Consider the following 13,980-nt stretch of genomic DNA (forward strand, 5'->3'; position numbering starts at 1 on the left):
GGCTACTTCAGCTTGATTTGAAGAAATAGCAGGTCGTGGGTAATGAAACAGCCAGTATACTGAGGGAGTGCACGCATCGACCAGCTGAGATCTACTGCCCTCTGCTGGTAAAAAAAAGCTACACTTACCAAGTGATTGTAGAAGGAGGAGAGCTGAAGACCTTGCAGTGCATCGTCACTCCCTTCCTCTCCACAACAGAGTATTCCTCCCCCTCACTTGTTAAAATCATGGGCTGCAAATCTGCAAAAACCAGCAGGAGACGCTCATCATAACATCGTAACAGTGCTGTTAGAAAAGCACAATATATTTTTTTCACCGTGGAGGAAATGGCTTCGACAAAAAAAAAAAAAAAAAAAAAAAAAACCCACACAGCTAGATTAGGTTTTAAAAGCTGATAAAACAGGAATGGAAATAGGCAGATAACTGCAGGTTAAATGAGGTGACAACAGTGTTGCTTTACTTGTGCATTAACTATGAGCTTGTTGTGTTTTTAAAAAGGAAAAAAAAAGAAGAAAATAAAAAAACGATTCAGCTGACAGGTTGTCAGAAATGAGCAAATGTGAGAAAGAAATCAAAGCTGAAAACAATGGAATAATGAGTTCGCTGAGTGTGTGCACCTTATCAGTTGTAGCCAAAGCCTCCCATTAAAACGCTCTGTCTCTACTAATTGTTTACAAAGGCAGCAACTGGGACTCAGCATTCAGAGACTGTCCAGCTTTATTAACTCCTGTGTCACCAAGAAGCAACTCCCCACATTTGAGCTGCACAACAGATTTTTTTTTTTAATCTGCTCTTGTAAAGCAGCACATGTTTGTCTTGTGGCACTCGAATTGGTATGGAATTGAGAAGGGACTTGTTAGCATATAAATGGTAGGGAACAGGGCTTGTTGCTCCACAGGGAGAACGGCCATCCTGAATGAAGGAATACAGCTTGCAGACAGCTCTCCTTCCCTGGGCTCCTCACCGTTTTATGGGCATATGCCAGCATCAGCGGCAGCTCTCGAGCTTGACACATCAGTCAGCGATCTCTCTGTGTCTCACAAGGAAGTCTGAACCTTATTCATGTACGCTGCGACACAAATACTTTGTATGGATGGCATTTTCATAGACCTCGGATGGTGAAGCAGAATTTAATAAAACTGTGGCTCGCTGATATACTTACTCATGATCATGATGTTTGCATTGGACAGAATGGTTCCGTGTCTATTGGAGGCCTCACACTGATAGACAGCACTGTCAGAAACTTGGGCATTATGTATAACTATGGTGTCACCAATTACCCTCCTGTTTCGTGCTGGGGACTCTGGAATAATACAAAGGTACACTCAGTGAACACAAAGTTTTAAACCAGCACAATTAAAAAAAATCTATATGCTAAGCTGAAATTCCCAAATTAACTAACATCAAAAGAATGTGAAGCAACAATCACTTTGATTTTAAGTCTAAAACATCTGTGTGTTTGCTGTGTTAAAGTGATGTCGGCTGAAGTTGACCTAGGACCTGGCCACACTTTGGTGTACTACCAATCTGTACCAAAAGATGGAGCAGCAAACCAACGTAAACTTCTGTTTCAACCAGTTTTACCCTGGAAATCGGGCACATGCAATCATACAAACTCAGATGTTGGAGTTGAGGTGTGGTATCTTTAGTGCGTTACAGAAAAAGTGAGAAAAAACAGGAATTTTTTGGGTTCTTAAGCTATATGTCTGTGAAGGTTCTCAGTCATCCAGGTCATCGTAGTCAAAGGAGCTTGGAAAGAAAAGCGTCTGGACTTCTTTAAGTTGCTTGAAGACGTTTCACCTCTCATCCGAGAAGCTTCTTCAGTTCTAAGGTCAAATGGTGGAGAGTCCCAGATATAAACCTAGTGGGAGTAAACCCCCCACAGAGGGACAAAAGGACCCCCTGATGATCCTCTAATCGCCTGAGCCAAGGTGTGAAACTGGGTGTGGGTCCCAATCAGCCAGAGTTTCGGGTGTGTTCATTGTGAAACCTGGCCCCACCTTATCATGCGAATTCCTGAGATCAGATGGCCCAGGATGTGAGTGGGCGTTAAGGCGTCTGGGAAGGGATCTCAAAACTGGATTATAGATGGCAGAGAGTTGGTGTCGTAAACCCCCGCCTCTGTTCAAAGATGGTCGCTCACAGTGGACATAGATGGCTTCTTTCACTCCTCTTCTTAAGCTAATTAATCACTAAAATCTTTAATCAAAACAGATCTCAACAGATCACATTCATCATCCTTGTAGTATATATAAATATTTAATCATAAATATATGTTCTCTCTATTTTCAATTTTAAATGACAAACTTAAATTATTTTATAATTTCATTGAAAAATACTTTGCTACGCATCCATGCAGTACCTTGACGCCCCCACCAGGGGCCTTTTACACTAAATCCCAGTGAACTAACTGGGTACTACAATTGGTTTTATTGGTTGTTTGCTTTTTTGGATGGTTTTTAGGGGGGTTGTATTGCAATGTTTAAAGTACCTGTGCACAATGTGAACATAGCCTAGAGGCTTCACACTAACAGTTAACACTGCAGCTAACGTAGCCCTAACTAGATTTGTTATAATAAACTTTCCCCAGCTGTCAGGGATTTAAGTGACTTCATATTTTGGTTTTTGAAGCCATAGAAGGTCTTATATCCCTCATATTCTCAAACATGCAGTGCACATTACCTTTAATGTACAAACCTAATTAATAGCATTCACGTCAGTGTTTTACTTGTCTCTGTTTGTCTTTTCTTAGATTCTATGGTTGTGTCTCAACAGATACTACACAATTATGTTCACATTCATCATCCTTGGAGTACTTTCCCACTTCTGGATACTTCCTCCTCATGTTCTACGTTGTAACACTGAACAAAACAGCATCAACCTTTAGCCTTTCTGTGGGGTTCAACATGTTTAGCAATCACAAGGAGCTCGCAGTACAAAGAAGTGAAGTGAGCTTTAAGTGAGACTGCTGTGGGACTGACCCTGCAGAGGTCCACCGTTCACCCTCCATGTAGTCGTCGGCTGAGGAATCCCACTGGCAGAGCACTTGATGTGCACGTCTGAGCCGATCATACTGAGCTGACTCTCAGGCTCAAACACCCACTCTGGAGGCTCTGAGAACACACAGTCAGCGTGATGTTATCAGTATAAAGAAGACACTGAGCACTTACAGAGGAGAACACAATCACAGGAATAGTTACGCAATATGTATTATTCAGTAAAAATGAATGCTACATTTACTACCGATTACACACAGAAATGGACCCACAAAAGGCTCTTCCGCTGCCTTCAGCCTCACCACCTGCCACCATGATATAGAGATTATACTATTATGCATTACTTGGAATTATTCTTAACACCGTCTTTCACACACACAACCATGTTTAACATAGCAATCAAAACAAAGGAAGCTGACAGTGAAAATGCATGTTTATGCAATCAGATCTTCATCTTTCAATGATATTTAAAGCTTTTTTTTTTCCATTTGAGGCTTATTTGAGGAAAATAAGAATAAAACTGTATCAGCCATCAGAGCCTTTTCTTAATCTTTCCTGTACCTGATAACCATTTGGCAGATCCACAATCCGTAAAGTGGGAACAGAGTATATTAACTAAATAAAAACTAGCTCCATTTCCACTAATCATAGAATCTTACTTACAGATTAAAGCATTAGAGTTAGGTGATAATTTGATATACAATAACAGAAGAATCATACTTTTTCTTAAAGCAGAACTTTTACTTGTGAGGATTTTAACACAATGTATCGTCACAGCAGCTGGTCTTTAAACCCCTTTTTATCAATGATTAGACGAATTTGTCAAACAGAAATAATGAAATCAATGTAGACAAACCAGATGTGACAACATTGCAGTGTGTTGCACTGTACACTGTTTTTACCTTCGACTGTCACGGTGAAGGTATGTTGAACTTCTCCCAGTGGATTCTTTGCCTTGCACATGTACTTCCCACTGTCTTCCAGCTCAGCTCTTGGCACAATCACCAATTTTCCATGATTCTCAAATCTCACTTTACTAGGAAATTTGTGGCCCATTTTCATCCATTCAACCTGTGGAGTTGGACTGACAGAAAATGGGAACAAATGGTGAGCCTAAAAATAGTGACATACTGCCTTTACATGGCTAAAATTAAAGGTCCTGGAAGGGCTAGAGCTTATCCCAGCAGTCATAGGGCAAGAAAGATAGCTAGACCCTGGACTGGTCACCTGTCTGTCACAGGGAAAACACAGACAACCATTCACACCTACAACCAACCAAACTAATTAAGTGTCTTTGGACTGTGCGAGGAAGCCAGAATACCTGAAGAGAATCCATGCAAACACATCCACACCACCATGCTACTCTAACATAGCAATATAACTGCTAATATAGTAACTCTAAAACATTAAGGTAAATTATTACTCACAATCCTTCAGCAATACACTCCAGGTTCAGGTCCTCTCCTTTGATCAGCTGTATCTCTGATTTGCCACCAGGGGGCGTCAGAAGAGAGGGTTTTCTCTCCAGAATTGCATTAGCTGAAAAGAACAGAATACACAGTAAGACAGAACAGCGTATTCACACATCTTTCTTGTGCATAAAGCAGTTCATACACATGCAGAAATACACTAATATAACTTACCATTTTCAGAACTGTCACTTTTTCCTAAAATCATGACGGATGAGACCAAAAAAACAAACACACAAACAAACAAGAAAAAAAAACACACACACACAATGAACATGTGAAAAATGTGGATGATGCACATCACCAACATCTGAGTCACATCATAAAATCATAGAAACAAAAAGACGCGCACAAACAAAACAGTGTGACACTGGGATGGCTTTTGAAGTGTTTCCTTTCAACAACGGTATCGGCGAATGTGCTGGTAAATGAACAGTGCTCCAAAATCAAAGTACACGTCACGCTGGTTTGAGAGGCAAACAATAATCGAGTGGAGACAAAGAAAACAACGAGACACCTACTTGTCTTGACAATGACAGACATGGCGGTCTTCTGAACGATCGTTCGTATTCTGGGGAAGGAGGCGAAGCAGCAGTAGTCTCTCCCGCTGTCCTTCTCCACTGCGTGGGAGAAGTAAAGGTCTCCGTTCAGGCCCACGGACACCCTCTGATCCTGCTCAATGTGCTGGAGATCTGAGCACAGGAAGACGGTGGCAATGATTCCATGTAGATGTAAACAATCTTTAATTGAACAACTGCTGATTTAAATCCATGTACTTCAGCTTAACCCAGCTAAACGACATTGGAACATAATGAAGTAATTTTCCTAATACTTCACTGAGACAGTTACTAAGACCGTCACAAAAAAATATCTGTTTACAGATTGACATTGATTGAAATTTTATGGCTTGGGAATAGTAAAAATCAACTACCATCATCTAATTTGGATCACTTGTTATATGTTTCATAAACACAGCTGCACACAATAATGAATTCCCCTCTCATTTTTAAATAACTGTGGCACAACGAGAATGAATGTTTCACTGTTTTACAAAGACCTAGAAGAATAGTCTTTATTTTGGTCTTCTGTACCTTATTAATCTCTGGTATAAACTTCCAAACTGCCTACGAAGCAGAGAAAGCTCATCACTCTAATAACCCCACCAGCTGAAGCAGTCATTTCTGCACTGATATAATGGATAACACTTCTATAACACTTCTGCCACCACGGCTGTGAAGTGTCTTTATACATGGAAAAAAAATCTTTTAAACTGTTCAAAAACACTCCATACCATAATTTTACTACTGGCTTCTTCCAACTCTTCAGTAAAGCTAAACATAACAAACATTTTACCTGATATATTTCATGTATGTGGGAACGTGAATATAAAGAAGTTCTGTGGCTTTGAAAAGAGAGTCTGCAGTGACTTTCCTTCTGATTAGCATGTGATTCAAAACACATTTTTATAAGCCTAATATATCTTATGAAATTTACCGTCTAAACTATTTTTAATTAACCAAGTTAGAAAGTCAACACAACTGAAAACAAAATAAATTCATAATTATAATAAAGGTCAATCATAAAGGACCAATATGGCAAGGCCATGATGATCCACTTGGTAAAATAAATCCGCTTGGCATCTTTCTTGGCCTTAAGACAACAATTGTGATGGCTAAAGATCCAAACGGGACACAAAAGAAAGAAAAAAAAGAAAGTCAACACCAAACTGTGCACTCATCACAACATGAGATATTACTTACTAATAGTCATCCAGTAGATCTGCAGTGGAGGTATACCGTTAGGTGGGTCACATTTTAAAGTAAATGGCTGGCCTTCTTCTACCACGACAGGATCGAGTGTCTCTTTAGGGAATTTAGGAACATCTGAAAACAAGATAAACTAGAGTTGAAAAAAATAATAAATAGTGTGGTGCAGTTTTTCTTTTCAACAGAAGGTGGCAGTAATATCATTCTTGAATTCTACGTGTAGCACGTGTCAGTTTTACCTGTGCTGCGAATCATTCAATAGATTGAATCCTAGTGTGCTCTGTTTATTTATTTATTATCTTCAGTTCTGGCCCTCAGAAACAAAACAGACATCCCTACCGCTATTGTTCATGGCCCTGTCACCAGTGCTGAGCGGTTGAAGCCCAGCCAAATTTAGTCAAAGTCCCCTGTGGAGTGGATTTTCTTGGAGAATTTATGTAGTGTTCTTGGGAACAAAATGAAAAATGAGGCAAAGGAAATGATGGAGAGGCTAGATCACACCCGATGCTTTTTCTGGTGCAGACCTACAGATGAGACGCTGCGAGGGGTGGAGCGCTCGGGAACCTCAATGACTTTCTGCCACGTCCAATACAATGAAAAGCTCACAACAGAGAGGTGCAGTCATTACAGGGAGCTGCTGGCCCTGAATCACTTTGAAAGCTCTGTAACAGAGCACCTCACACACACACATCTGCACGCACACTCAAAGATGCAGGTTACTCACTGGGCACAATGAACTCAATCTCCTTCGATATGGCGATGCCTAGTTTGTTTGAGGCGTAACAGCGATAGGTTCCCTGGTACTCTGTAAGGTTCCCATTATTGGGTATCACAAAGGTCCCAGAATTCTCTTCTTTCATCAGGCGGGGGTCTTGAAAGGGGTCGAATTCCTGGTCATTCTTTGTCCATCTGAATCTACATAAAGAAAGCCAGTGTTAAAATGTCAAGTCTTAAAGCTGAGACCGTAGAACACTCAGTACCGAAAGTTACAAATCAAAGCATCGAAGTGCAACATGTTGATGCTAAAGTGTTGTTTGGTATTTAGTGTCTGTTTGACTGCTAATAACAAGCTCCCGTCCTTTGAAGTACTCACTCTGGCTCGGGATTCCCTTTGGCTTCACAAATCACGGGGAAGCTTTCGTCAAAGGGAAAGGCGATGAGAGTGCTGGGCGACTGAGCTGTGATGGTGGGCAGCTGCTCAACTGGGCAACAAACAGACAGGCAAGCATGAAAATTAAAGAAACAACACAGGCTTCAAGAAAGCTATTAAGAAATGTGTCATACTCATCATGATACTAGGACAGTGGTTCCCAACATTTTAGATTTGTGAATGCCAATTTCCTGAGGAATATGCTTTTGACTTAGCTCAACACATCTTCAATATAGTCTGCTTTTGAGGTTTTAAGAGGTCTGGCATGGAAAAGTGCCATCTTGTTGTATTTTGGAAGACAAAAATGACCATATTTCAACAAGTGCTATCAGTCAGTTACAGGCTAATTCTAGCAAGTTTACTTAGCATCCATAAGCTGAATGGATGTAATACACAGTCACAGATACTTGCTAATTAGTGCATGTAACATATTCATAATATCAAATCATATAATACTAGAATTCTACTCAGCAAAATTGGCTGGTCTGTACCTCACAGGAGGTCATAACATTTGTCAAATAATGGGATTAAAATGCTGCAAAAGGCACCAACACCTTAAACATGTTACAACATGGTCCAGTTCAATGACTTTATTTAGTGGATGCCAAGCAGACACTGATCAGGGGTGTGACTGCTGTAACTGTTAATATAAAGATTGAGGCTATCAGTAGAGGCCCAAACCATTTTTGTGTACAAGGCTCCAAACATGGTCTTTAACCCTCTGCGGTCTAACCCAGTAGATGTGCCCACAGTGGGAAGGTGTGTGGGTGAACTGTGGGGGTTGTGGGCAAACACAAACTTATCCCACACTGGTCATAAGCGGGTGTGCCCACACAGAGCCCACAGCAGGTTTTCCCTTTGGGGACCTTCTATGGGTTTTATTAGCAAACCCATAGTTGGCTTGCCCAAAAAAACCCCACGTGGGACCCATGTAGGCTAGTTCATGTAGGGCCCACAATAGTTTTACTCCTTGCGGCTCCCAAGACCCCTTATTAAGAATGATTTAGGTCTCTTCCTGATTGCAAACAAAGTATTTAAAACATTATTGCATATTTTAGTTGCCTCGGGTTGGGATTTCGGGTTAGGGTTTTGGTTTTCACCACTTACAAATTAGACCTCAGAGGGTTAATGATCAAACATTGGGCACTGTAGAATGGAAATGTATGGGTTTAACTCATTTCTGTAGCAACCTTCAAATGGCTAACTGAGGAACTGCAGTTTTGGCACTTTCAACTTAGCTTCATTGCTGCTTGGTTGGGAACCACTGCACTACTATGACAATTACATGTCCAAAAACAAAGAAAACAAATGTATCTATTAAGATGACAGTGTGCTAATGCAATGAATCACAATAAAAGCTCTTCATTTAGTCCCTGATGGCCTTGATGATAAAGCAGTGACATGTGGTGTGGATGGAAAAGCACATGCCTAGTCCTAGAAGTGCTAGAAGTGTAAATACCAGTATTATGGAGTCATGACTGATGACACATGGTATTCAGATCCAACACATATGGCTGTAAGTAAAGCTAGTGCTAAGCTTAATTGAAAGCCAGGAGATGAAAAGGAAAGAGCAGAAGACTTCACTAATACTAGCTACAGTATGGCAGGGTAAACTTACTGTTTATGTGACCTAAAACTATATAATCCATGGCAGCAGGGGGAAATAAACCAGAAACAGTCAGCAGTGTGGGAATAATCCTTTAACATACACCCGTGTTATGGAAAACACAAGCTAGAATTAAAAAGACTTCTCTGACAATGAGCCCCAAAATGCAGCCGCCTTTTTCACAAAACCTGTTTGAACTGTTCTTTATCAAGGCCTTAAGAGATATTTTTTAACTGAATAATTTAGAGGAAGAGGGTTGATGCGCGTTACCAAGGAAACTGGGATACACGCATACAGCTAACACAAAATGAAAGAAAAACCTGATTCAAACAAGATAATAACTGTAAATATATTCAATTCACAAAATGCTTGACGATTGTAACAGTTCTCTACAGTGTGATGTATTCCCCTCTAAATTATTCAGCGCCTTTCTTTTTCTGATAAAAAGCACTTCAAGGAGAAGTGCTCTCTGTGGATGAGCACAAACAACAAAACAGCCCTTTATACATTTAACCTTTCTTTCATTCATGAATCGTTTTCTTCGAGTAGCTCTGAATGTGTGTTTATGTGCCAGTCTGTCAGTCTGTTGTCAGAATTCAACCAATTTGTGCAGAACTGTAACTCATCACAGAGAAATTTGGAAACCCCACCATAACTTTTATGATTTATTTGTTTACAGATGAATTTACACGTGAATTACCTCTTGCAGATTTTTTTTATCATTAAAAGAAGATTGTTATTTCAGTCATCATCTCTTCTGGGACTGTCCTGCGCTTCCACTCACATACTTCGAAAGCAAGCAAGTGGTGGAGCAGAGAGCAGCAGCAAGACCCCCAGACAGAACAGAGCAGATATCAATGTGACACTGATTAAGCCAGACATAACATAAAAGGGGTGGGCATGGGTTGTTAAGTGGCTTGCAGTCGCCAAATGATTGTGAAGAAATGAATCAGCAGAGCAATCATCTGATGTAGACTGGCAGAAGTTATCTGATCTGGAATTAGAGCTGAGCTCACTTTTGTGGTGTGCCTGAACTAAAGCTGGAGTTTGGAAACTACATTGTTTTTATTAAACCAGATGTTTTGAGCTTGAAACTAGTGACTGAGACAATAAAGTAATCAGGAAAGATTTCACCTAAGCATTAAATCATAAGTTAGACTGTACTTCCTCAAAGTACACTCTAACTTCTACTTGCAACTACAGGGTTCACCCCCTGCAGGCCATCAGACAGAGGGCAGGTTTAAGACACTTCAGCCCTAGTTTCCCTTTTCAGACCTGGAGGCTGCATTCATCTTTAAACACTCATCAGCCACTTTGTCAGCTGCTACAGTCAGATGAGTGCCACTCTGTGCATTTAGGCATGTAGTCATGGTCAAGTCGACCTGCTGAAGATCAGCCTGAGCATCAGGATGGAGGAGGAAGGTGATTTAAGTTACTTTGAAGGTAGGGTAGCTGCCAGATGGAGTGGTCTGAGTACTTCAGAAACTGCTGATCTACTGGGATTTTTCTGCACTACTATCTCTAGGGTTTAAAGAGAATGGTCCAAAAGAGAGAAAATATCCCTATTTCTGCTACAATACGTGGATGGTAGGATCAGACACAGTTCAGGCTTCTGCTGCTGGTGTAATAATGCGGTTTTCTTGGCACAACTTGAGGCAACTGAGCATCATTTAAACAACACAGCCCACCTGAGTGTTGTTGCCCACCACGTTCATCCCTTTATGACCAGAATGTACCCATCTTCAGATGGCTGCTTCCAGCAGGATAACACACCTTGTCACAAAGCTCAAATCTTCTCAAACTGGTCCCTTGAACATGACACTGAATTCACTGTACTCAAATGGCCTCCACAGTCACCACATGTCAATCTAATAGAGCACCTTTGCAATGTGGTGGAATGAGAGTCACTACATGGATGTGCAGCAGACAAATCTGCAGCAATTGAGGGATATGTGAATATGGACCAAAAAGTGGATCCAACCCAGTGCGAGCAAGATATACCTAATAAAATGTCTGGTTGATGCATATGCACTCTGTCTTCTTTCGCTGCTAATCCTTCACTATCCTTGCACTGAGCATGTGTTGTATTGTTAGATTTTAAATTTCTGAAAACAGCTACTTCCTGCAAATGAAGAAAAAAACAGTGATGCATACCTGGGCAGCTAAGAATTTAGTTAAAGCATTTGTTTTCACATTATTATTTTGACAAGAGCATAGCTGCTTTAATAGAGTCTTTTATTCTTAGACGTTTGGTTTTATTTGCCAAATTTCCGGTATGCATTTCTCTGATAATTCCTGTAATTCCCAAAAAAAAACCCACAGTGGAAATGAGGTTTTTAGGGGATTTTGTCTTCTTCTTTTGTGGTGTTAACAGAATACAAAAATTACATTCCAACTTGAAAGCAGAGTTATGTTGTTAGACATATTGTATCTTTTTATCTGGATAATCCACATGATGTCATGGTTTTTTCAGTAGAGGAGGTTTTCTTTGATACAAAAGAAAAGGCTCTAAGAAAACTCTTTTCTATTTCTTTTGTCATCCCACTGAAGCCCCTCCTAAATCATCCTGCATCCTTTGTTGTGAATGTGTGACTTGTGAAAGAGTCATGACTTACCTTCCAGCGGGATGTCAATGGCTGAGGTCGTATGAAAGGCACAAATACAGATAACCACCAACAGCACGGTGGCCAGTCTGGGGCTCCTCAGCAACCTCATAGTGTCGAGATCTCGGACAGTCACAGGAAATTAACGCTCTCCACTTTGTTTTCAGTTCATGACTATGGTGAAGATGCAGTACCTGTAAGGTAGCACAGATGTAGAAGACCCCATGAATCCACCCACGCGCTGGCAGACAGAAAGGCAAAAAACTCCAAACAAAACAAATCCCCTGTGACTCCAAGCCCGACTGCTCTCTGCTCAGCCAGGCATAACCAGGCACACATTTTCATTCCCATCAACGGGGACTCAGTTCTGAGCTAGTTCATATTTTGGTGTGACAAAGAGAAGAAATATTCACATTAAAGCCTCCTATCATCCCATTTCCCCATGGGGCTCAATTGTTTTGTAGTCTGCGGAAGTGTGCGGCACAAAGCATATTTCTCAAGCGACAATGGAAAGAAATAAACAAATGAGGGAGCCTGTGGATTTATTAATGCGTGGCAGATGTTCAGCATTACTTTTGGAAAAAGCCAAGATTGAAATCAGCATCAAAATTACCATCAAAGTTTGGCCGATTTAATCATCGTGCTGTTTTGATCTGTGCCTGCATGTTTCTGATAACAATGACTCAAAGAGATTACGAATGCGGACCATTTTATCTTTTATTGCAGCAAATACTGTTGCCTGAGGGGTGGGAGACATAAAAAGCATGCATAGTTAACAGTCAGACTGAGTAAGCTGTCTGCACTTGCACACCGACAGAGCTGCAAGAGGACAGAGTGCTGGATAATTTTCCATCCAATAGACGAGAGTCTGGACCATAATGGGCGCATGATCGGTCCAGAGCAATGTATGGGAATTCTAATGTCTTGGAGCAGTACTATAAGAAACCTCTGGGGTGTCACTTCATTAGTCGTCCCCATGTTGGCTGTGACCCAGCTCAGCAGGTCATGCTGGAGTAATTAGCTCAGCAGCTAACAACAAAACAGAGTTTTAGAGAAATCTTAAAGCTGCTGGCCTACAGAGAACTCGTGACATTCGTGTAAAACTGAAATGTAGTAAAGAGCATCACAAAGGATAAAATCCAGTAATTGCAATTACTGTATTATTAATGTTGCTAAGCAAACCAATTAATGTCAAGGAAAGTATCTGAGTATATGAGCGGCACAGTAACTACCACTCAACCAACTGAGCAGTATCTTTAAAAGAGCTTCCTCTTTACAACAGCGCTCAAATCCAGCTCACTCTTTTCTTAATCTTCTGGCTGCTTTCTCCAGTTCAATAGGCAACACTGAGGTCAAACGCCTGTTCAAGGAGTGTAATTGAATAATTGACCAGAGGAGGGGAAAAAAGAATCGATTTCATTCATTGGATGCAGGCGTGCTGTCAGATGGATGTGCACTCTGAACTCTTCAACCATACCTCATGGTAATGGTATTAAGTCTGCCTGAACCAATTTGTGCTATGCCCCACCCACAAACAGCATCACCAACAAGGTGCTAGGTGCTGTATGTCACATACATCAACCCACTCGATCACAATTTATGTCTATTGGCTATATTTCCAACTGAAGATTTGTGTGTCAAACTCATCCAGGAAACTGCCTCAGGCTTTTCTTTATTTTAGCCTTCCCACACATGGTGTTTTATGATAATCAAACAGATCCAAATTAAAAGCTAGGGGTTTTGTGCTAATTACCTTGTGCATTGTTGGTTAGCCCCACCTGGTTAAGGAGCGAGGGCCAAGGTTACAATCCCCAGAAGAGAATGTGCTTTCATTGTCTTATTGTGGCGGCCAAAATCCTTTACCAACCTAACAACACCTTCAATGGATTACACTTGGTTCAAACTGTGCCTGATCATTTGCCTTCTGATTTAATTTGTTCCCCCCTCGTTAAACATTTATTGAGAACTCACTTGGCCATCTGGCTAAGGGAGGTCCGCTAAGAGCTTAACTGCTGCGAGTGATGAAGTCTGCATTGAACTCACAGGGTATGGTGCCTATTGGAACTATATGATGCACAGGAGAGAGGGCACCACTCTCTCGTCTGATTTACAGACCGTGGGCTGCTCTTAATCCCCGCCTCTTTCAAGAGCAATCACACCAGCCAGAGATTGATGAAGCTGGCAGAAGGTTAAAAGCTGCTCGCTGTGGGAAGGCCAGTATGAACCCTAACCTTCCTCGGCCAAGGCTCAGACGAGACAGAAGCTCCGCTGTGGAGGGGGGGCAAATGGAGGGAAATGGGCCAAGTGGAATCTGCCTGTGAAACTTTAAGGCTCTCTCCGAGTGACAGATTCAGTGCACTCTTCGATAGACTTCCTCGTTGTCAACAAGA

At 41.2% G+C, this 13,980-nt stretch overlaps 1 protein-coding gene across 9 annotated transcripts in view; it reads right to left on the reverse strand.

The window, feature by feature from the left end:
* chl1b (cell adhesion molecule L1-like b) overlaps positions 1 to 13,980 on the reverse strand; it is a 77,585-nt gene that overhangs the window by 22,869 nt on the left and 40,736 nt on the right. For 7 of the 9 annotated variants that reach the window (XM_085273034.1, XM_085273033.1, XM_085273035.1 and 4 more), the window contains 12 exons: positions 11,603 to 11,784; positions 9,000 to 9,017; positions 7,325 to 7,433; positions 6,956 to 7,146; positions 6,226 to 6,348; positions 4,987 to 5,157; positions 4,640 to 4,663; positions 4,424 to 4,535; positions 3,899 to 4,080; positions 2,982 to 3,113; positions 1,163 to 1,303; positions 129 to 240 (listed from right to left, as the gene is read on the reverse strand). In XM_085273034.1, the coding sequence (XP_085129160.1) occupies positions 129 to 240; positions 1,163 to 1,303; positions 2,982 to 3,113; positions 3,899 to 4,080; positions 4,424 to 4,535; positions 4,640 to 4,663; positions 4,987 to 5,157; positions 6,226 to 6,348; positions 6,956 to 7,146; positions 7,325 to 7,433; positions 9,000 to 9,017; positions 11,603 to 11,702 (1,415 nt within the window). In that variant the 5' untranslated portion in view covers positions 11,703 to 11,784. The remainder of the gene's footprint in view (positions 1 to 128; positions 241 to 1,162; positions 1,304 to 2,981; positions 3,114 to 3,898; positions 4,081 to 4,423; positions 4,536 to 4,639; positions 4,664 to 4,986; positions 5,158 to 6,225; positions 6,349 to 6,955; positions 7,147 to 7,324; positions 7,434 to 8,999; positions 9,018 to 11,602; positions 11,785 to 13,980) is intronic. The other 2 variants (XM_085273031.1, XM_085273032.1) reach the window with 2 other exon arrangements.

This window comes from Mchenga conophoros, linkage group LG5 (assembly GCF_057382185.1).
Source record: "Mchenga conophoros isolate Kocher_MC1m ecotype Shallow Benthic linkage group LG5, M_conophoros_male_GT1.1, whole genome shotgun sequence".
NCBI classification, from domain to species: Eukaryota; Metazoa; Chordata; class Actinopteri; order Cichliformes; family Cichlidae; genus Mchenga; species Mchenga conophoros.